Source organism: Zerene cesonia, unplaced genomic scaffold (genome assembly GCF_012273895.1).
Source record: "Zerene cesonia ecotype Mississippi unplaced genomic scaffold, Zerene_cesonia_1.1 Zces_u006, whole genome shotgun sequence".
NCBI classification, from domain to species: Eukaryota; Metazoa; Arthropoda; class Insecta; order Lepidoptera; family Pieridae; genus Zerene; species Zerene cesonia.
Genome location: NW_024045136.1, coordinates 976,421 through 997,039, shown reverse-complemented (window position 1 = coordinate 997,039; position 20,619 = coordinate 976,421). Strand labels below are relative to the sequence as shown.

General features: G+C 35.4%; 3 protein-coding genes across 3 annotated transcripts in view; 1 reads left to right on the top strand and 2 right to left on the bottom strand.

Moving 5' to 3' along the window:
• LOC119838866 (double-stranded RNA-specific editase 1) overlaps positions 1-9,391 on the bottom strand; it is a 38,870-nt gene extending 29,479 nt beyond the window's left edge. Inside the window, exons 1-10 of the mRNA XM_038365007.1 lie at positions 9,194-9,391; positions 8,968-9,058; positions 7,598-7,620; positions 7,009-7,057; positions 5,447-5,517; positions 4,174-4,317; positions 3,312-3,447; positions 2,345-2,464; positions 1,361-1,501; positions 356-430 (exon numbers count right to left, since the gene is read on the bottom strand). Of these exons, the coding sequence (XP_038220935.1) occupies positions 356-430; positions 1,361-1,501; positions 2,345-2,464; positions 3,312-3,447; positions 4,174-4,317; positions 5,447-5,517; positions 7,009-7,057; positions 7,598-7,620; positions 8,968-9,058; positions 9,194-9,211 (868 nt within the window). The 5' untranslated portion in view covers positions 9,212-9,391. The remainder of the gene's footprint in view (positions 1-355; positions 431-1,360; positions 1,502-2,344; positions 2,465-3,311; positions 3,448-4,173; positions 4,318-5,446; positions 5,518-7,008; positions 7,058-7,597; positions 7,621-8,967; positions 9,059-9,193) is intronic.
• A 1,537-nt stretch (positions 9,392-10,928) lies between these two features.
• On the bottom strand, positions 10,929-12,355 carry LOC119838979 (GDP-fucose protein O-fucosyltransferase 2). The gene has a single exon (XM_038365137.1). It carries the CDS (start codon positions 12,245-12,247, stop codon positions 11,039-11,041), a length of 1,209 nt encoding a protein of 402 aa, XP_038221065.1. The 5' UTR covers positions 12,248-12,355; the 3' UTR covers positions 10,929-11,038.
• Positions 12,356-12,663: 308 nt separating this feature from the next.
• LOC119838980 (alpha-centractin) lies at positions 12,664-20,344 on the top strand. The gene is made up of 9 exons (XM_038365139.1): positions 12,664-12,820; positions 13,048-13,112; positions 13,698-13,872; positions 14,546-14,697; positions 15,478-15,621; positions 16,049-16,214; positions 16,832-16,901; positions 17,258-17,424; positions 18,473-20,344. Exons 1-9 carry the CDS (start codon positions 12,773-12,775, stop codon positions 18,614-18,616), a joined length of 1,131 nt encoding a protein of 376 aa, XP_038221067.1. The 5' UTR covers positions 12,664-12,772; the 3' UTR covers positions 18,617-20,344.
• The last annotated feature ends 275 nt before the right edge of the window (positions 20,345-20,619 follow it).

The following is a 20,619-nucleotide window of genomic DNA, read 5'->3' as shown; positions in this document are numbered from 1 at the left end:
TACGCTCTTATTCTTTATTAACAAGAAATAGAGAAAGAAAAGTATTTCATTTCCATAAAAATATAATGGAACAAACTACAATCATTCGTTTTTATAACTGGGCTGGTGGCTTGCCTGATGGTAAGATATCACCACCGCCTATGAACATACGCAGAGGTGAGGTCTCTTAAAGAGACTAGGAAATAATTGTTGACGGGTACGAAGTAATGGACTGGGAAGGAAGTTTTTTTATTTATTTATTTTTTTTTTTTTTATTTATTTCTTTTTCGATTCTTTCAAAAAAAAAATTTCATTTATAAAAGCATTTCAATGCTATAAAACTAAAAATTAAAACGGAATATAAACATTTGCTCACCGTAACCCTCATAGGTCATGCCGTTCAGTCGGCACACGACTTTGAAACGCATGCTGTGATTCAAGTTCAGCGTAGCTGGAATGAGACAAACATATATTAATCACTATCTGTCCGCCCCGGCGTCGACCGTGGTACATATGTAGCTTCTGTCAATCAGGGAATATGCAGCTGTCTAACTGTGAAAGAAATTTTGAAATTGGTCCAGCGGTTTTTGCGTAAGAACATAAAAAAAATACACACAAATTTACAATTGTTTTCTATTGACAATTTTTTTTTTTTTGTGTCATAGTCGGTAATGGAGCTGGTGGGTCGGCTGATGGTAAGCGCTACCACCGCCCGTGGACATTTGGAGAGGCGTAAGGTCGATTGTAGACCTTACGCCTCACCAAATGGATAGTCGACTTCAAATTGGAAAGGGATTAAGAAAGGATTGACGAGAGGAATAAAGGAAAGGACTGGGTCGGGTAAGGAGAAATCTAACTAACAGAACCCATTTCCATCATTTTTGAAATTTTTGTCACACATCACGTAAAATCTACGAATTAAATGCAGACAATATTTATATACATAAATTATACGTAACTTGAGGTATAACTTAGTTTTTGTTTCATCGAAATCGGTTTACTCTATCACAAGATATGATTAATTTGATATCCCTACGGGTTACGGACTTGCGCGAAACAACTGAAACCGCGGGGCGCAGCTAGTAATAATTAAATCTCTATTTTATTTAGTAGATTTTACATTATTGTAACAGTGGATTGTGGCTCAGGCCCTCTTGCTAGGTAATAACTGTGTTAAGAGGACCTGATTTATTATTTATTATATCAGTTTAGACTATTGCCCGCGGCTTCGCACGCGTTTCTATTCGGAGTAGTTTAATAGATGTTATTATACATACGAACCTTCCTCCCGAATCACTCTATCTATTCAAAAACAACCACCATCAAAATCTGTTGCGCAGTTTTAAAGATCTAATCATACAATGGGACATAACACACTTACTTGGATCAACATCCAGGGCGGAACCATCACCATACGTTGTCGCGAACTCTATGGATGGATACGTTTCGTACAGCTTGTTTATGGGACTCTTGTGGGACGGCACACACGGCTTTGGGCTGAAGAGGGACGGCTGCACGGGGCCTGGAAGAGATCCATCCATCCATCATCATCATCATCATCATCATCATCATCATCATCATCATCATCACCATCATCATCATCAACATCATCAACAACATCCCACCACACACAACGAGAATTGACTGCTATAAACTGCTTCAAAAACCCCGTGGACTGTGTATCTTAAAAAAAAATGTGAGCCGTTACGGGACGCCTGGCAGATGTGAAACATCGACATTATTTTGTAAATGTCATATACAGAAAAGAACATAATGTGATAGGAGCTAAATATGTCATAATGATAAAATATTACGATTTTTTCCATATAACGATGACTATTTATTGAATAAATATTTATTTTCATTAAATACAAAAATTTACGATTTAATTTCAAACTAATTAGTTAGTTCATATAGTGTGGCGACGCGTCGTCACGGCATGCGTCGCCACGCCAGAAATCGGTTTTACGTGCGGCTATAGATGTTTCACATCAAAAAGCGAACGGCGCGCGGGCCAGTTAATCGCTACTATCCTTACTAATATGATAACTATCTGTCTCATCTTGACGCCTAAGCCGCTGAACCGAGTTGGATAAAATTCGGTAACGGGGATAGCTTTCGACCGGCGAAAGAACATAAGAACGGTTTAATACGGGAAAGTTAGCTCTTATAAATTGTGAAAGTTTGTGACCATTGCGAGTTTGAACATCAGGACAAAACGGATAAAACGATTTCGATGAAACTAGACACAAAGCTCGACGACCCAAAACAGCATCTAGCCTATCGATGTTCATTTAATGTGGTGTGCATTACATGATAAAGCAAACAAAGCCACGTGAAACAGTTAGTGAAGGCTAACACTCACCGATTTCCAGGGGTAAAGTTGGCTTCTCGACCGTTTTCTCCGGTTTCTCCGGTTTCTCCGGTTTCTCCGGTTTCTCTTGCTCCGTTGGCTTCCTACCGGTGATGCATTGGAAATCGGATGCTGTGGATAAGCAGACATGTTATAGTGATTAAAGGAAGCTGTGGATATGATGACATCTTATGGTAGTTAAAGATCGGATGCTGTGATAAATATGATAGTTTAATATCGGATGGTGTGAATAACATGGCATCTTGTGGCTTCAGATTCGACGGTGTGTAAATAAATAATCTACACTAATATAATAAAGCTGAAGAGTTTGTTTGTTTGTTTGCTTCAAGGCACTAATCTCAGGAACTACTGGTCCGATTTGAAAAATTCGTTCAGTGTTATATAGCCTATTTATTGAGGAAGGCTTTCCCAAGGGGGCATTTAATCGGGATAAAAACTATCCTATCACCCAAGTCGGCTCATACCCTTTCTGTTTCATGTTACATACTATTAGCCCGCGGCTTTGCACGCGTTATTCGGAGTAGATTAATAGATTTACTTATACATATAGACCTTCCTCTTGAATCACCCTATTAATTAAACTTAAACATTACTACTTAACCAAGCTATAGTAATTGTATATGGATATGGATAAAAATTTGAATGTATTGTTTTGGTATGTTTAAACTACTTATCTACTTAATTAGACAGTAATAAACGGAATTGTACTATTGTAAATTTACTTGTATACGCACATTACTTTAAACCATTGTGGTTTTTCCTTAGTTAAGACACAACATTTAACTTGTTAATTTTTTTCTTGTTCTGATAATAAATAAAAAAAATTAAAAAAATTAAAAAAAAAACCCCATCAAAATCCGTTGCGTAGTTTTAAAGATTTAAGCATACATAGGGACATAGGGACAGAGAAAGCGACTTTGTTTTATACTACGTAGTGATGACGTCATATTATACTCACTGAAATCTATGTTGATTTTAACAGGCAAGGGCGTTTGCCCCACTTTAATGAGTAAAGCGTTGAGGCAAGCCCTCGCGGCGTTCGCCCTCGCGTCCCTCTTGCTACTTCCGTGCCCTTCGAACGTCATGTCTGCTACCTGAAGATGCAAACTCAAACTCAAACTCAAACTCAAACTCAATCGCTAACATAATCTCAAACTCTTCTCTCTTTTTAAACTATATTTAGGTACACACATACTATGTTGGACTTTATGACGCACTTTAATTTTAATTAGGTATTAAATAAAACACATTGTTTTATCCTTTACTAGCTGCGCCCCGCGGTTTAACCCACGTAAGTCCGTATCCCGTAGGAATATCGGGGTAAAAAGTTGCCTATATGTTATTCCAGTTGTCCAGCTGTCTACGTACCAAATTTAATTGCAATCGGTTCAGCAGTTTTGCGTGAAATAGTAATAAACATACACACAACCGTACAAACATTCGCATTTATAATATTAGTAGGAAATAGGATAAAAAGTAGGATAGGAAGAATATAGGATTATAGAATAGGATATAGGAAGTAGGATAGTAGGATAGGATTTAAATTATAAGTAGGATTAGTAGGATAGGATAGGAGAGAATAGTAGGATAGTAAGATAGTAGGATAGGTACACTTTGATATGTCTTTTTTGACCTGAGTCATAAGAATGTATAAGTGTAATTATCATTATTTTTTAATAAGAATGTTACATTATAGGTGAAAGCGTCGAATTTAATTAACATTTTATGTGCCAATTAATTGAGTTTAACTAGTTTAGCTTTAATTTTTATGAGTATAATTTAGAAGAGAATGTGAAAATATAGGAAGCAGGATCACTCACCGTAACCGCGACCGTGAAATTGGGACAATGCGCCGGCCCCCTATGGTCGAGCAGATTATACACCACCCTCACCCCCAGCTCGTTGAGGGCGGAGACCGGCGACTTGCCGCCCTGCGCCACCGCAGCGGCTGCCCGCGTTAACGCCTGCATACATACTAATATTATCCACTGTTCCCAAGGCTGTGAACATTGGACCAAGGTATTGGGCCAGCATGTTGGGCCATAATGGTGAATTGTAAATCACCCTATTTACATTATGGTGAATTGGTCATTCTGCATTGGCCCTTTTTTTTAGTGTGTGATAGGGAAGCGCTTGACTACCATCTCGCCTGCTGATAAGCGCAGTTTTTTTTGGAGTGAAATTTCTATAGAAACGTTGTGATTTCAAACCTGATGCAACGGAAAGAACGAAAGGTAAGAGACACAAATACAAAAATGTGTAGAATGAAGCCGGCAAAGAATGAGACAGAAATATACACACTATTTTATATTTATATATATTCATCTCATTCTTTTGTCGATTTACTGAAGTTTCACTTCTATCGTGTGTGAATCGCACACAGCGCTTACCTAGAAGGTATCTCACTCTACCTTTAAAGATCCCCAGATTACACCCGTCAGAGAACACAGACTCGGGAGGCATGTTCCAGTCCCTTGCGGTTCGAATAAAGAGAATCTCTTAAATCTCTTACAGCCGCCATAATCCATATGTACACTACTACTTTATTTGGCCCAATGTCTTTAGTAACGTCAATACGATTTATTTACTTTATTTTCATTATTCTTTATAGTACATATTTACCGAAGAATGACAAAACAAAAAAACAATAAATTATATCAATATTTATATATTACATAAAAGTGAAGTCCCGTGTCCCCTACTGGGGTATGGGGCCGATGATATACATCCGTTTCACTGATCGTTTTTCTTTATGGACACGTAAGTGATCAGCCTTCTGTGTCTTGCCAGACCGAAACATTTTTTTTTAGCGTCCCCAACGGGAATCGAACCCAAGACCTCTCGGTTCTAAGCGCACGCGTTAACCACTGTACCGAGGAGGCGATCGATATATTACATAGTACGTATCTAATAATACATCGGAACATATGTACTAAAAGGCGGCCTTATTGCTCAAGAGCAATTTCTTCCAGGCAACCTTTAGTAAAGGAGTGTTTAACGTGTATGCGATGGCACAAAACAATAACTAAATTATATTAAAAACTAATACATTTTTGGAAACGAATAGTTAAGAATATATAATTAATTTTATACCTGTAGGTTCCAAGTGAAACCAGCATCAAGGTGGATGAGAGCTGATCTCTTCATGGGTGGTCCTTCGCTTTCTGTGAAAAAATCCATGTAGCTACTATACTATTTTGATTTATTAATTATTTAATGTTATTATTCTTATCCATACGTAGACAAATCGAACTAATCTAAAATCATTACAATCCGTTCAGCAGTTCTCGAGTTATAAATGGCTAATAATCTTTATGACCAAGAGAAAAATCCATCCATTCTATTCATTAAAAAATCTATCATCCATCTATCTATACAATAAAAAATGAACGCACTTTAAGAAGCACGTCATTTTTGTTTTTTTTTTTTTAATACGCTCCAAAAATTAGGAACAGTTTTGTGTTGTTTGATATAATTATATTAATTTCATTGGCAATTACGAGACATACGTGAAACATAACGCATCTATTCAATTAAAAAAAAAAACAATTCTTGATAATCATCAGAAACACAGCATGACTAAGCGTTAACTGACGAAAAAACCATTTACATGTCACATTTAAAAACGTAATTTATATTTAAATGAATAACATGATAGTGTTCGTAAAAAAAAACACTTCAAATTAACTCACCAATACTACTTGAACCACTAGCTGTATCCATTTTTAGGGGAAAAATAATGCGATGTATTTTTTTCGAATCTATTCACTATCAGTTCGAATGTTTAAATTTAAAAATGGAATTTCATTAACTCAATCGGTTAATACTAAATTTAAAACACGATAATTACAATAAAAATAGCGTTCGAAATTGGAATACGAATGACAGTTGAATATCATCATCATGTAAATATGTACACTACCCGCGTTTTTGTTGTTTTTTTTTTTTTTGCATAGTTTTGGGCGGATAAAGCTTTTATATAAGGTATTTAAGGTACACTTATTTTGTGGAACTTTAAATTTACTTTAGAATAAGGATAAAACAAAAAAAAAACCCTACTCCATTTTTGAAGCCTGTTGAAAAAATGGTTTTTCGCGACTTTTTGGGGATTTATATAAAAAAAAAAACAAGTAATAGGTCATTTGACGTAAGGCGTACACAAACGAACTGGACATTTTTCTTAGATAATGATTTAACCTTCGTAACATAATTAACAGTCGCATTCTTGCAGACCATGGGAGTCTTAAAGGCACGTTAAGAAGCGTCTCGCGAATGTCATGAGCCAGTCTACCCGGTTTCGCCCGTGGTACATATATAGCCTATTGCCTTCCTCATTAAATGGGCTATCTAACACAAATAATTTTTCATATCGGACCAGCAGCTCCTGAGTTTAGTGCGTTCAAACAAACAAACAAACTCTTCAGCTTTATAATATTAGTGTATATATGATTTTTGTGTTTGACAACAGTTAAGAGGCTAGAGAGTGACATGGCCTATATTTTACAGCGGTGTATAAATCCCATAAAAATCCCACTAAATAAAGTTTAGCAATAAAACAATAAACAGTCAAGCTTCCCGTTCACACGGGAATTATCTACGACTACTAGGACAAAGCCGCGGGCAGGGGGGTAGTTTAACAACTAATCAACACTTACCAAATGAACGCTTTTTCTCCTTCGCATCAGTTGTGGAAGAGTTGTTTATCTAAAAGAAATATATTTTAAACAAAAATTAATAAAAGTAACAAAAAAATACTTATCAAAATTAATCATTTTATATCCGGTTTCACCCGCGTAAGTCCGTATCCCGTAAGAATATCGGGATAAAAAGTTCATATAAGTGATATATCTAATACATAAAATTCTCGTGTCACAGTTTTCGTTGCCATACTCCTCCGAAACGGCTGGACCGATTCCTCTGAAATTTGGTAAGCATATTGGGTAGGTCTGAGAATCGGCCAACATCTATTTTTTATCCCGATATTCCTACGGGATACGGACTTACGCGGGTGAAACCGCGGGGCGCAGCTAGTCTAATATATAAAATTCTCGTGTCACAGTTTTCGTTGCCATACTCCTCCGAAAAGGCTAGACCGATTTTGATGAAATTTTTTGTGCTTATCCGGTATCTATGAGAATCGGCCAACATCTATTTTTCATACCCCTAAATGATAAGAGTAAGGCAGAACAGCGTTTGCCGGGTGCAGCTAGTAGTATATAAAATATTAAGAAATAAGATACTTACTGGATTGCCAGGTGCACCAATATCTGTAAACCAAAAATAGAATTAATATCACCACCCACCCATTTGTATATTTGTTTGCCATTATGTAGAATCGTGTCATAAATTACATTATGGTATTACATAGAAACAGATAAAATCCTACTATCCTACTAATATTATAAATGCAAAAGTTTGTAAGGATGTGTGTTTGTTGGTCGTTACACAAAAACTACTGAACCGATTCCAATTAAATTTGGTATGTAGACAGCTTGACAACTTAAATAACATATAGGAAATATCCCGATATTCTGGAATAACATATTATAGGCAATTTTTTATCCCGATATTCCTATGGGATACGGACTTATGCGGGTGAAACCGCGGGCCGCAGCTAGTCTGTTATAAAAACATTAAAGGAACTCGTATTTAGTCATAAAAACTGATTGTCTTTACAGCCGATTTTGTTGTTATATTGATAATTTAGCCGAGACGACAGTTTTTTTTTTCTTTTTTTTTTTTTTTTTACATGTGATAGGCATTTGACTGCAACCCACCTGGTGGTAAGCAGTGTTGCAGTCTAAGTAAGTGCATGCCTGTCTAGATAGAGCCTATTCACTCTCTTTTTTAGTCATTTTAACCAATGTGTTATTCTAAATGGTGTTGTTGTTAACAGTTTTGACTGTAATTTAATTATTTCAAATATTGCTGAGTTTTTATGCTTTTTACGAGTGTTTTAACTGGGTACACGAGATATTTCCATAACAATCAAATTGACTATTACATTTTCAGAATGGATTTATTCTATGTAATCACTATAATATCATATATGCGAAAGTTTGTTTGTCTGGATGTTTGCTTATCAATCACGTTGAAACTACTGAAAGGATTTTGAAGAAATTTCTTATACAGACAGGGTATGAGCCAAATTAGGTGATAGGATACTATTTATTCCGATTATATGCACCCTTGGGATAAAACAGGTATCTTGATATCCATGCAGAACCGGGATGAGCGTCTAGTGAAAATTATAAGCTAATTAATAATTGTCAACGCACAGCAGATGTCACACAAGTGACCAATTTGTATACAGTTGTCAGTTATAGATTAGTTTATTTGTACAGAACCCTCTTTGACACAAGCCCAAATTGAACTCGACAAATTTTCTCTGATCTATGTAAATTAAAAATCGACGAACACATGGTGATTACCAAATGTGTTGCTAAGTGTAACATTCGAAAATGGCTCAACCATATTGGTTAATGTTTATTTTTGTTACTCCTTAAGGCACAGGAAAGGTTGTTAAGTAAACTCACAGGGATGAAGCCATGACGAGCGGCTATTTGAGATAAAAAAAATCATCGAAATATAGATAAGTTTATTAACAACAATACCTGATGTGACATGATGTGATATACGTTTCTTCTTATTGTAGAAATAATTTCTAAACACCATTGGGTTCATCTGAGCTGTCCTATAACCATCCTTAAATAAAATACAAAAATTAACAAAATGTTACGTCTAGAACGCCATAAAGCAATAAAGAAACTTACATGAAAATTATATATTTTCGTACATGATACGTATGTATTGATAATTGATAAATAATACAAAACTTACTTTGTAATTATTGTACATGATTAATTCTGAGATATACGAAAGGTTAGATAATGTATTAAAATTTTAATGTAGACCACAGCAATTTAGAGTGTATAACACACTTTTATCGTGTAAACTATTTAATCTTTACATCACAACAACGATATTATAATTTAAATATTGTGTGGACATAGTTATTATATTTTCGCTAACAAACGGTTTCTGTCAATTATGAATTATTGTTAGTTAAAGCTGTCAAAATTCCGGTGTCCATATCACAGAGTAAGTAATGTAGCAATATGAACACAGATAAACATTTATACTGCGTACCTAGTGAACGAAGCAAGCAGAAGTATCGCATTGCAGGTTTTCGATATCCCAGACTCGAAACGACAACCGATATGAATAAATGAAAAAGAATGTGAACATAGTATTTAGTATATTACGTTTGTACATACCTATTATCATAGACTATACACGTATCTATATTGTAAGACGTAAAAAGAGGGGGTGAGTTGAATATTAGTTTAATCGTAATAAGAATGTACTGCAATTCTACATAACTGCCTAATTGATATATGAATTGATAACTAATCGCAGCCAGTCACAAAGACTATTAACAAAGTAAGGGTAGTTGGGTCGAACGTTGAATAATTGACGTTCGAGCACAGCACAATCCGTACGAGTGCGCAGAATTTGATAACCAAACGAGTATTGCAAAGTTATGAAAAGCGACATCTGCATCTTAACAATGACAATTATTCATCCAACAAAGTATTAAATTTTAAAACTCATTTGATATCCGAAATTTTGACAATAAAGCCAAATTTATGAACTAATGGACAGATACACGAAACAATCAAATAATTTAACAGTAGAGCAACAACGTAATTTACAAAAAAATATCAGAGCGATGTTATCGTAGCGATAACCGAAAACAAAGTGAGGCTTTTTTTTACTTCTCTTCACCATGAAACTGTAGTAACAGACTCGTTGTTTGTCCCCTCCTCGCTCGGATTGATTCGGAATTTAAAAATATTATCGTTGCTTACAAATAAAGATATAGGTTTAAAGCTTTAAAATTATAGTAGTTCGCCTTAGAGTTTATATATAAAGTATACAACATAAAACAGACGGACAAATACAACTAAATTGAAATTTAAAACCCTGCCTAACATGTCCTGTTGAAACTGCCCAGAGCCCAAATTAACCTGTTTTTATTGAATAATCATAGCTTAATTCCCCCGCAAATTTTTTAAATTAAAAAAACGCATCAAAATCGTGCCATCCGTTTGCGAGCATTACTGTGTGTCTATTTATGGTATTGTGATGTCATGTACACAAATAAACAGATATCGACGTCAAATTTATAACACACAGCACACTTCTTTTTACGTCGTAAAAATCAAAATTAATCCTATAAAATATTAGTTTGTATGAATAAATTATACATCATAGCACTTATTTTTAAATAACTAGCTTCGCCCCGCGATTTCACCCGCGCAAGTTCGTATCCCGTAGGAATATCGGGATAAAAAGTTGCCTATATGTTATTCCAGTTGTCCAGCTATCTACGTGCCAAATTTCATTTCAACCGGTTCAGTAGTTTTTGCGTGAAAGAGTAACAAACACACACACATCCATACAAACTTTCGCATTTATAATATTGTAGTAGGATAGTAGGATAGTAGGATGCAGATACATTTATTACAAAATATACATAACAAGGCACAGATAACATAATAAAAAATAGAAGTCATTGAATCTGTATTATTAACTTAATTAAGCTTTGGCTTATTAATATAATATGGCACATGAGTATTTTAATACAATACATTACATTAACTTAAGTTAAAAGCGACTGATTCAATGAACAATTGTCCATTTAGAAGGTTTCTCACACCGTCCCTTATCTGGACACAGTCTATTAAAAGTTGTCCTACTTTCGTGTCCCAAAATCTCCCTCTCCTCTTGTATTCTAAATGTGAAAGTGCTCTCATGTGTTCCGATGAAGTATGCTGCATGTGAACAGATTATTTGATCGATTATAGCTATACCACCATCTTTATACTTGTCTAGATCAGCTGTAGATGGTTTAAAATAGTATACAAGATATCCCAATTGAGTCAGCTCAAGTTCTAACTGCCGCAATGAAGTCATATCTGCATCTGTAGCTATAAAAACTGTATTTATGTATGAATTGAATTGTTTTATTTGCTTGTGTATCTGTTTCGCTGTTCCTTTGATAGACGGGACATCATTCTTGCGATATCGCGCAAAATCCTGCCGTCTCCAGTGAACGCTTGCATAATTATTGCATATCTTTGTATCACAGTTTAAGTACTTTGATATGAAATCTTCAGCTCTTGTTACAAGGTTTTCGTTAAATTTCATGCTTCGTCTACAATCCCAGAACGTTTTAGTTCCATAGGTGTCGTGTAGGGGTATCTCGGCGTGTGCGAACATAACATATCTGTCGGATGGATGTAATGCGATTAACTCCCATAATTTTGAAATTTTCCCTTGAAAATTCACACATTCGATCACGTTAGATGTAACATTGTTATAGCCCCAAAATCCCCCATATGAACAACCTCTACTTATTTCCCATTTATCAGTAAAATCACCGTTTTCAAATGCATCCGCGAAATTCTGTAAAACGTAAACACGATCGATTTTCAATGATTTTCCTTCCGTTTTATCAAATACTTCGTGTAATTCGACAACTGGAGCGAAGGATTTGAGAGAATTAATATTAAAGAAGTGTCCCCATGGTACTGCAGGGCTTCTTGACGACTTCGTTTTCCAATGATACAAATTCTTCCAAGGCGGCAGAACTAATCTCCAATTATCATTTTTACCGACTTTATGAGCTTCTGCTAACATTATAGCGAATCTCATGTAAACATCGCGTCTTAAATTAAACCCTTCAGGAGGATTCACATCGTAAAATACGTATTTATCATTTGAAATATCCGGCCCACAGGATTTGTTATCAATGTTGCAGAAATCTTCAGAATTATGAGCAACGGTCATCGTTACAAGCAGAAAAACCACTTTTAATAATGAATACATACTTTAACCGTTGCTTATCTATAAGTTTCATTCAAAAAATAAGCAACAATGGCAAATAGCAACAAACAAAATTATGTAGCAAGCAAGAAAAACATTGACATTGAAGACAGTCGGGTCTGTCGGCATTCGGAGACGTCAGATTGTTCTTTTTTTAATATTGCCAGTGCTCTTATTACATTAATGTTACAAGTTATCTTTATAATATTTGTGTTAATACAAATTTTATTGAAAATTACGCGTTGGGACTTTTGGTTGTTCTAAAGAAAAATTATGAAGGAAAAAATGATTACAAATATAGAAAGTAACGTACGGTAATATGAAAATAATTTAAATATTGAACATTCAAATATAATATATTTTTTATTACAGCAATGTTCAAAGACATTTGGGCTAATTTATTCAAAATGGCAATACGTCAATTGTGATGTCATTTTTCAATACACCGAATGAATGTGTGATTAAAATTTTTAGGCTTCCAACAAAATTTACTGATCCTAATAATATATATTTGTCCTAACAGTGAAAATGGAGTTGAACGATGTTATAGTTAACCAACCTGTCGTTATAGATAATGTAAAGTGTCTGTTTTATTTATTATTTTTATGCCGTATTGGCACACCTCAGTTTTTACTTACTGCACAGTATTTTGTGTTATACAAAAATATAAAAAAATTGTTTCCTTCATAAAAAGAATTGTTTTAAACATGGCGCTCGATTTTAACAATTTGTTTCGGAAATTTTAACAAAGATGAGTCATAACAAGAATCCTTTAGGAATAACGAATTCAATATTTATTTCAGGGATCCGGAGTAATAAAGGCAGGATTCGCTGGCGATCAAATACCAAAATGTAGATTCCCAAATTAGTAAGTTAAACCAGTTCTGCAATATCTTAAATTAGTTTTTTCGTCTATTCTATTATAGGATTTATTTTTTTGCATGCAAAGAAACTCGAAAACTATTGGGTCAACAGAGCTTTCTCTAATAAACTGCTATGTCAGACCACTGACTACCTGTAACCACTGAATGGTTATTACATAAAATACAATTTAATTATTTTTATAGTACCAGAAAAATTGATTATGAAAGAAGTTTTCAGTAGACTCCCATGATTCCGGTGCTCCCTATAATCAGTCCTGTTTAAAGTATAAATATTGGGTAGATATTTTTTGACAATCTTTTATTGATTTTGTTTCTGAGAGATTTATCTTTTTAAAACCTCTAGGTGGCACCGCTGTTGACTTTATAGTGGTTAAATTTTACTTCTTTTACTTCTGCCCTGGGTTTGCTTGTATATATATAAGTACATATAGCACATAGCATAGCCTTAGTATATCATATCCAACAGTGCAGGAATTTTTTGAAATAGGTACCTTAAACAAACAAACTTACAATAAAAATAAGGAAAAAGTTTAAATTCTAAATTTAATAGTTCCATTAATTATTTACAGTATCGGCCGTCCGAAACACATTCGTGTGATGGCCGGAGCCCTAGAAGGGGAATTGTTTGTTGGACCGCGGGCCGAAGAGCACAGGGGTCTGCTGAGCATCAAATACCCCATGGAACATGGTATTGTCACGGACTGGAATGATATGGAACGGGTGTGGAATTATATTTACAGCAAGGTGAATATTTTTTTTTCATAACTACTAATTGAATTTTAATTTAATAATCTACACCATTTAAAACATTTGGAGTGGCCCATTGGTAATCCTTCCTACTACTATAATCCTACTATCCTACTTCCTACTAATATTATAAATGCGAAAGTTTGTAAGGATGTGTGTGTTTGTCGCTCTTTCACGCAAAACCTACTGAACCGATTGCAATGAAATTTGGTACGTAGATAGCTGGACAACTGGCATAATATAAAGGCTACCGTGGGTGAAACCGCAGGGCGCAGCTAGTATTAAAATAACAGCTCACTGAAAAACATATAGATATGTGGCAGGATCAAAAAAATTTTGGTTCACCCAGAAAAGATCTATGAGGTACCAAACACAAAACAAATACAGTTTAATTGATTACCTCCTCCTTTTTTGAAGTCAGTTGAAAAGTGTTAATAAATGATGTGTGAAATAAAAATTTATCATATGTTAAGTAAGTCTATCTGACTTTATCAAAATGAAGACAGTCTCTCAATTCGTCTCTGACTGTCTTGTTCTTTTTTTTCATACATTCAAACTGTCAGACAAACAGAACAGAACTAGACTAACCAAACATATCTAGTAATTATATTTGAAGTTGTGAAATTGTCTCCAGCGTTTTTTTTTTAAATTTATTTTTTGATAATTCCAGGATCAACTGTCCACATTCTCGGAGGAGCACCCGGTTCTACTCACGGAGGCACCGCTGAACCCACGCAGGAACAGGGAGAAGGCTGCGGAGGTTTTCTTCGAGACATTCAATGTGCCGGCTCTGTTTCTGTCCATGCAGGCTGTGCTCAGCTTGTGAGTGTTTGTGCTTTAACATCAGCTCATATTTGTTCCCACTGCTGGGACACAGGCTACGTATGAGGGTATGAGCCATAATCTGCCTCGCTGGCCAAGTGCGGCTTAGCAGATATTACATGTCATTGAACTTTTGATTCTCGGACATGCCGATTTCGATGGTTTCCTTAACCGTTTCGAGCAGTGGTGTTGTGGATGAGTTTGTGCTTAATGTTGTTTATTATCGTTTATGGGGATATGAATTTTAAGTTCAAGACGTAATTTAAATAATTGTTATATACAAAAAATGTCACCAACATGCCTTAAGTATGGGGGGGTAACACTACAAATAGTTAAATCTCCAAATAACAATGTATAGGACATTATATAAATGAGAAAAGAAGGCATGTTCATCGGTTATCAGCTCAAGAAGAAAGCCATATAAATAATGCAGTTGAACTCCATTCTTATTTGGGTATCAGTTGAGAAGTTACCTACACAAGGTGTAGCATAAATGAAGACTTATTTTAAATGTATGCGATATTCCGAATTTAATATATATATATATATATATACAACCGTTACATTATAATGTGTATGTATATAGCTTACTAGCTGACCCGGCAAACGCTGTTCTGTCTTACTCTTATCGTTTAGGGGTATGAAAAATAGAGGTTGGCCAACTCTCAGACATGCCCGATACACACAAAATTTCATGTGAATCTGTCCAGCCGTTTCGGAGGTATCTGTCATTGTGACAAGAGAATTTTTCTATATAAGAAAATATAATAATTTTCGCAGATACGCCACGGGCCGCACCACGGGCGTGGTGCTCGACTCCGGGGACGGTGTCACCCACTCCGTTCCGATTTACGAGGGGTTCGCGATGCCGCATAGCATTATGCGGGTGGATGTGGCCGGCCGTGACGTCACTAGGTATTTGAGGTGAGTGCAATGGAATCCTACTTCCTACTTAATATTATAAATGCGAAAGTTCGTAAGGATGTGTGTACCGATTGCAATGAAACTTGGTACGTAGATAGCTGGAACTGGTATAATTTATAGCCAACTTTTTATCCCAATATTCCCGCGGTTTCACCCGAGTAAAAGTGAGGATGGGGTTGAAATAGGGGATGAAAGTTTGTATGGAAGTTCCTTATTGTCAAACATAAAATCATGTAAGATTCTTTCACACGTTTAGGTGTACTTAACCAATTTTGACAAATAGTCCAGACCTTGGGAAAACCTATAGGCTACTCCTTACCATGTCGCCGATATAACCGAATTCCACGCAGGCGAAGCCGCGGGTGGAAAGCTAGTAATATATAAAGATTTAGCATCATATTCAATTTAAACAATGATATTCCTTCAGGCTGCTGCTCCGCAAAGAGGGCGTAAACCTCCGGACGTCAGCGGAACTGGAGATCGTGAAGGCCATCAAGGAACGAGCCTGCTACCTGTCTCCGAACCCCCTTAAAGAGGAGACCCTGGATTCGGAACGGGCGCACTACACCTTACCCGATGGTACACAATTGGAGGTGAGGTTTATGACTTTCATGGTCGTTTCGCAGCAAAGTTGAATCGACATGTTGCTGAGTCGATGGAACCATGTGGCCGAGCTGCTGACAACAAGCTGCCCAATTGCTGGCAATAGTGCCTGAATGTGTGTATGTGAATACTATTGAGATATGTCTCTAAAACAATATCCAATCTTCGTATATGAAAGGAAGAAGAAAGAAATAAAATAAGCTTTATTGCCACATAAAAAAAACTAAAATAAAAACCAATGGAAAGACTAATATTAATTAAAAAATATTAAAACTAATATAGATTAAAATTAACATATAAAAATCCTACTATCCTACTTCCTACTAATATTATAAATGCGAAAGTTTGTAAAGATGTGTGTGTGTGTGTTTGTTGCTCTTTCACGCAAAAACTACTGAACTGATTGCAATGAAATTTAGATAGCTGGATAACTGGAATAACATATAGGCAACTTTTTATCCCGATATTACTACGGGATTCGGACTTACGCAGGTGAAACCGCGGGGCGCAGCTAGTAATTTCATAGTTTAACAAATGTATTTATCTTTTTTTACTCAAAAGGTTTTCTACCTTTAAAAATCTTCATTCTAATTTTAATGTCATACAGATTGGCCCAGCGAGGTTCCGTGCACCAGAAGTGTTATTCAGACCAGACCTCATAGGTGAAGAATGTGAAGGTACAGTCACTTGCAACGTACACTAACAACTTAAACTTACAACTTGCGCTTACAACTCACACTTACTACTCACACTTACAACTCACACTTACAACTCACACTTGCAACTAACACATACAAGCCTTGTAAAATACACTTTAAACTGAGTGGAAATAAATAAAGATCAAAATCGAATCACCCATTTAAAAGTTCTGAGGTAACAAACACAAAAACATACAATCGAATTGACAACCTTTTTCTGGTTTTTTTTTAAAGTCAGTTCATAATTAAGAAATCTTTGAAATTAGCCCTATCACATATTTTTATTTTACTAAGCAAAGCGATAAAATTAATAATAAAAAAAAACAACGTTCAAGGTCTCCACGAAGTGCTAATGTTCGCAATCCAAAAGTCCGACATGGACCTGCGCAAAGTGCTGTACCAGAACATAGTGCTCAGCGGCGGTTCAACGTTATTCCGCGGCTTCGGAGACCGGCTGCTGGCGGAGATCAGGCGTCTGGCACCTAAGGACATGAAGATTAGGGTAAGATTCTGTTCAGTGTAAAATAGACTTCGAGATAGGTGGATAGTTAGGGTCTAGTAAGATTGTCTGATAATAATAAAAATAGATAAGGATTATTACGTCTAAGGATATGGAAGATAACGATTACTAAAGACTACAGAGGACCAGAAATAGAACTTAATTATCTTTTTAATTTACTTTAATCTATATCCGTAAGTGAAACTAAGGGATTCTGCAAATTAAAATTAAAAATTAAATCTAGCCATTCCCTGATAATTGAGTTTCTATAGAATGTTCCAATCGTGACAGTGGTGGCGCACGGATAAAAACTACTTTTATTTAAATTGTCCGTATACCCACTGCTATCCTGCAATGCAATGTATGTATTGGATACACAGGGGAGAAATATCTGTATAATATAGACCCTCAATGGATCATAGGTGAGGTACCATGGGTACTATGCCTTTTTTTTCTTATACAGACTGTGCTATGTGCTACTAAACTGGGAGAATATGGAAAGAAACAATTGTATAATATATGTTTGACAAAAAAATTTACTATCACAAGCTTTATAGATTACTTATAACATGGTCCTTCGAACCGGATTGTTTATTTTGTTTATTATACATTTTATTTTCATACATACATAAATTATTTGACATTTTTAAAATTTACAATTTATAGCAATACAATTTAGTTTATATAAACGGTTTGTCTTACATATATTTTTAAAGTTGACATATATAAAGCCGATGTTTCCCTAGCTAGATTGCAGGGCAACCTGTATTTAGGAGAAACAGCTTGCTTCTAAAGTACAAGGATTGTATAACACATCGCTCTAGAACGTTCCGAGACTATTTATGTTTTATTTATTCGTAATGCTATGTTGTACAAAATAAACAAGTGAATATTATATAAAGTAATTCAACACAAAAATATTGTACAAAAATGCAACCTTGTGGCTACACAGCCATCTCTGCCAGGCAACCTGGTGAGAAAGGAAACGTCAAAAATTTACATTTCTTAGTTTAACTGTTATATTATTTTTAAATGACTTCCTCGCTTCCAGATCTCAGCACCACAAGAGCGTCTCTACTCAACCTGGATCGGGGGTTCGATTCTCGCGTCGCTAGACACGTTCAGAAAGATGTGGGTTTCTAAACGGGAGTACGATGAAGAGGGCCACAGGGCTGTGCACCGCAAGACATTCTAATTTATCGTTAAAATAAATTTAATCGCTAATGAATTTATAACGCCCGTTTATACGACCGCGACACGATATGTCGTATCGTCGAATAATTTATGTGTAATTTATGTGTATATGGGGAAAAAATCATTGAGATTAGAACGTTTATTATTTGTAGTTTCAATTGAATGCGTTTATATTAAAATATTATGTGTAAAATCTATTTTTTCATAGTTTACAAACAAAAACTTAGTTTTCTTGCTTTCGTGTCATTCATGTCATAGTTTATTTAATATGCCTTATTGAGGTGCTATGCTTACGATAAGAGGTTTAATACGCGCTTTCATACTATCCTTCGTCTCTGTAACTCCTAAATAGATCTAAATCCCATAATAGAATTGTAATTAAATTTAAATGCGTGAAAAGCTAATATAATGACGTATTTACCATCCATGTTATGACAAAAATTATCCTGCGTCACAAAATAAATATCATTCATCGCTCCATAAAAATTCATTCAATTCCATCCAACGACCGACCCTTGAGATTGTAACAGAGGGAGTCACCTTCGATGTATAATTTAGTGTGATAAAATAAGAAAAATCATCAGCGATAAAAAGTCGTAACGAAGTCGTATAAACGGGTTCCAAGTCATTTAGTATTGACTGCGGCGTTGCTTACTAGTTGTATTAATTATGATAACACGAATAATAGCTTAAAAATAATAAAAAACATTAACCAACATTATAAACTACGTTATGGTTAAATGTGAAAAGTAAAAATACTTTAAGAAGTGCAAGAGCCATAAAAATGGCATACTCAATACGTTCATCACATTCTTTCTTACGGCAAATTACCTAATGAGGGAAAGAGACAGTTGCTGAGTGTTACATATTTTTAACTGTGACGTACTTTATAGATGTTGCCATACACAAGGTTGTTATTCCACAGGCAGAGACAACTTATCAAAGTATCATAGACATGAGTATGTCAAATTTCGTAAAGGAATCATAAAGTTTTTATATACTGTTACAGATAAAATATAATTTATGCATTATTTAATTTTTCATACCGAGTTGAAGTCATGGGAAGAATCTAAGTTGATCTGTAGCCAACCTTCCCACTTGTGTTTTATAATCTGTGGTTGTTCTGCTTAATTTATTCTGTAGCAATTAATTGTATCTGTTCTTTAGTATATAAGCAGCTATACACTTTTCTTTGCGTAAAGACCAATTATTTAGTTAAGTTCGAATTATTGACGTGCATATATTTTTAACTGGCAATTACCTAGCTATTCTACTAATTACAAAGTTGTTAATTCTAGATGGAAGTTGTAAGGAATCGTTTTAGTTTATAATCTGGCAATATTTAATTGAAATGAAATAATTAAAATCACTGGTACTAATATATGCACGTAATACCACAGTCTAATAAAGCATACAGTCGTTCAATGAAAACGTTTAGATGTGTCAATCGTGCGGGGCAAGGGGGTGTCCCGAGCTGCATACACTATAATGTTAGCAGCTCGGGACACTATTTAGGGGCTACGCGCACGTTTTAATGTTATTTTCATCATAAGTGCATTATTGGCTATCATGAAGTTGTCTCAACCGCGATGTTGACTAGACGTTATCGGCTTTGCCTACGAAAACAAAGTTGTACCACTGTATGCTGCTCTTTGTACTGTGGTAATACATAGATGTATGAAGCTCATAAAGTATTTATATTAGAGATTTTTTTATTCCAATTAAATTATTTTTTTCTCTATAATTTTGTTTTTATTATCAAACTTATGAACCTAGTATTTTTTTTATGTTATAGCGGGCAACTGAGCTGATGGTTCGCCTGATGGTAAGCGATCACCACCGCCCATGAACATTCGCAACGGTAGGGCGAAATGCGAATGCGAATGCGCTCTGCGAATGCGCTGCCCGCTTTTTTGGACTAAGGGAAAAGGAATGGATTAACGACTGGAAAGTAGGAATGGACTGGGACGGGTGAGGAAAAGGAAACGGGCCTCCTGCTCCCCC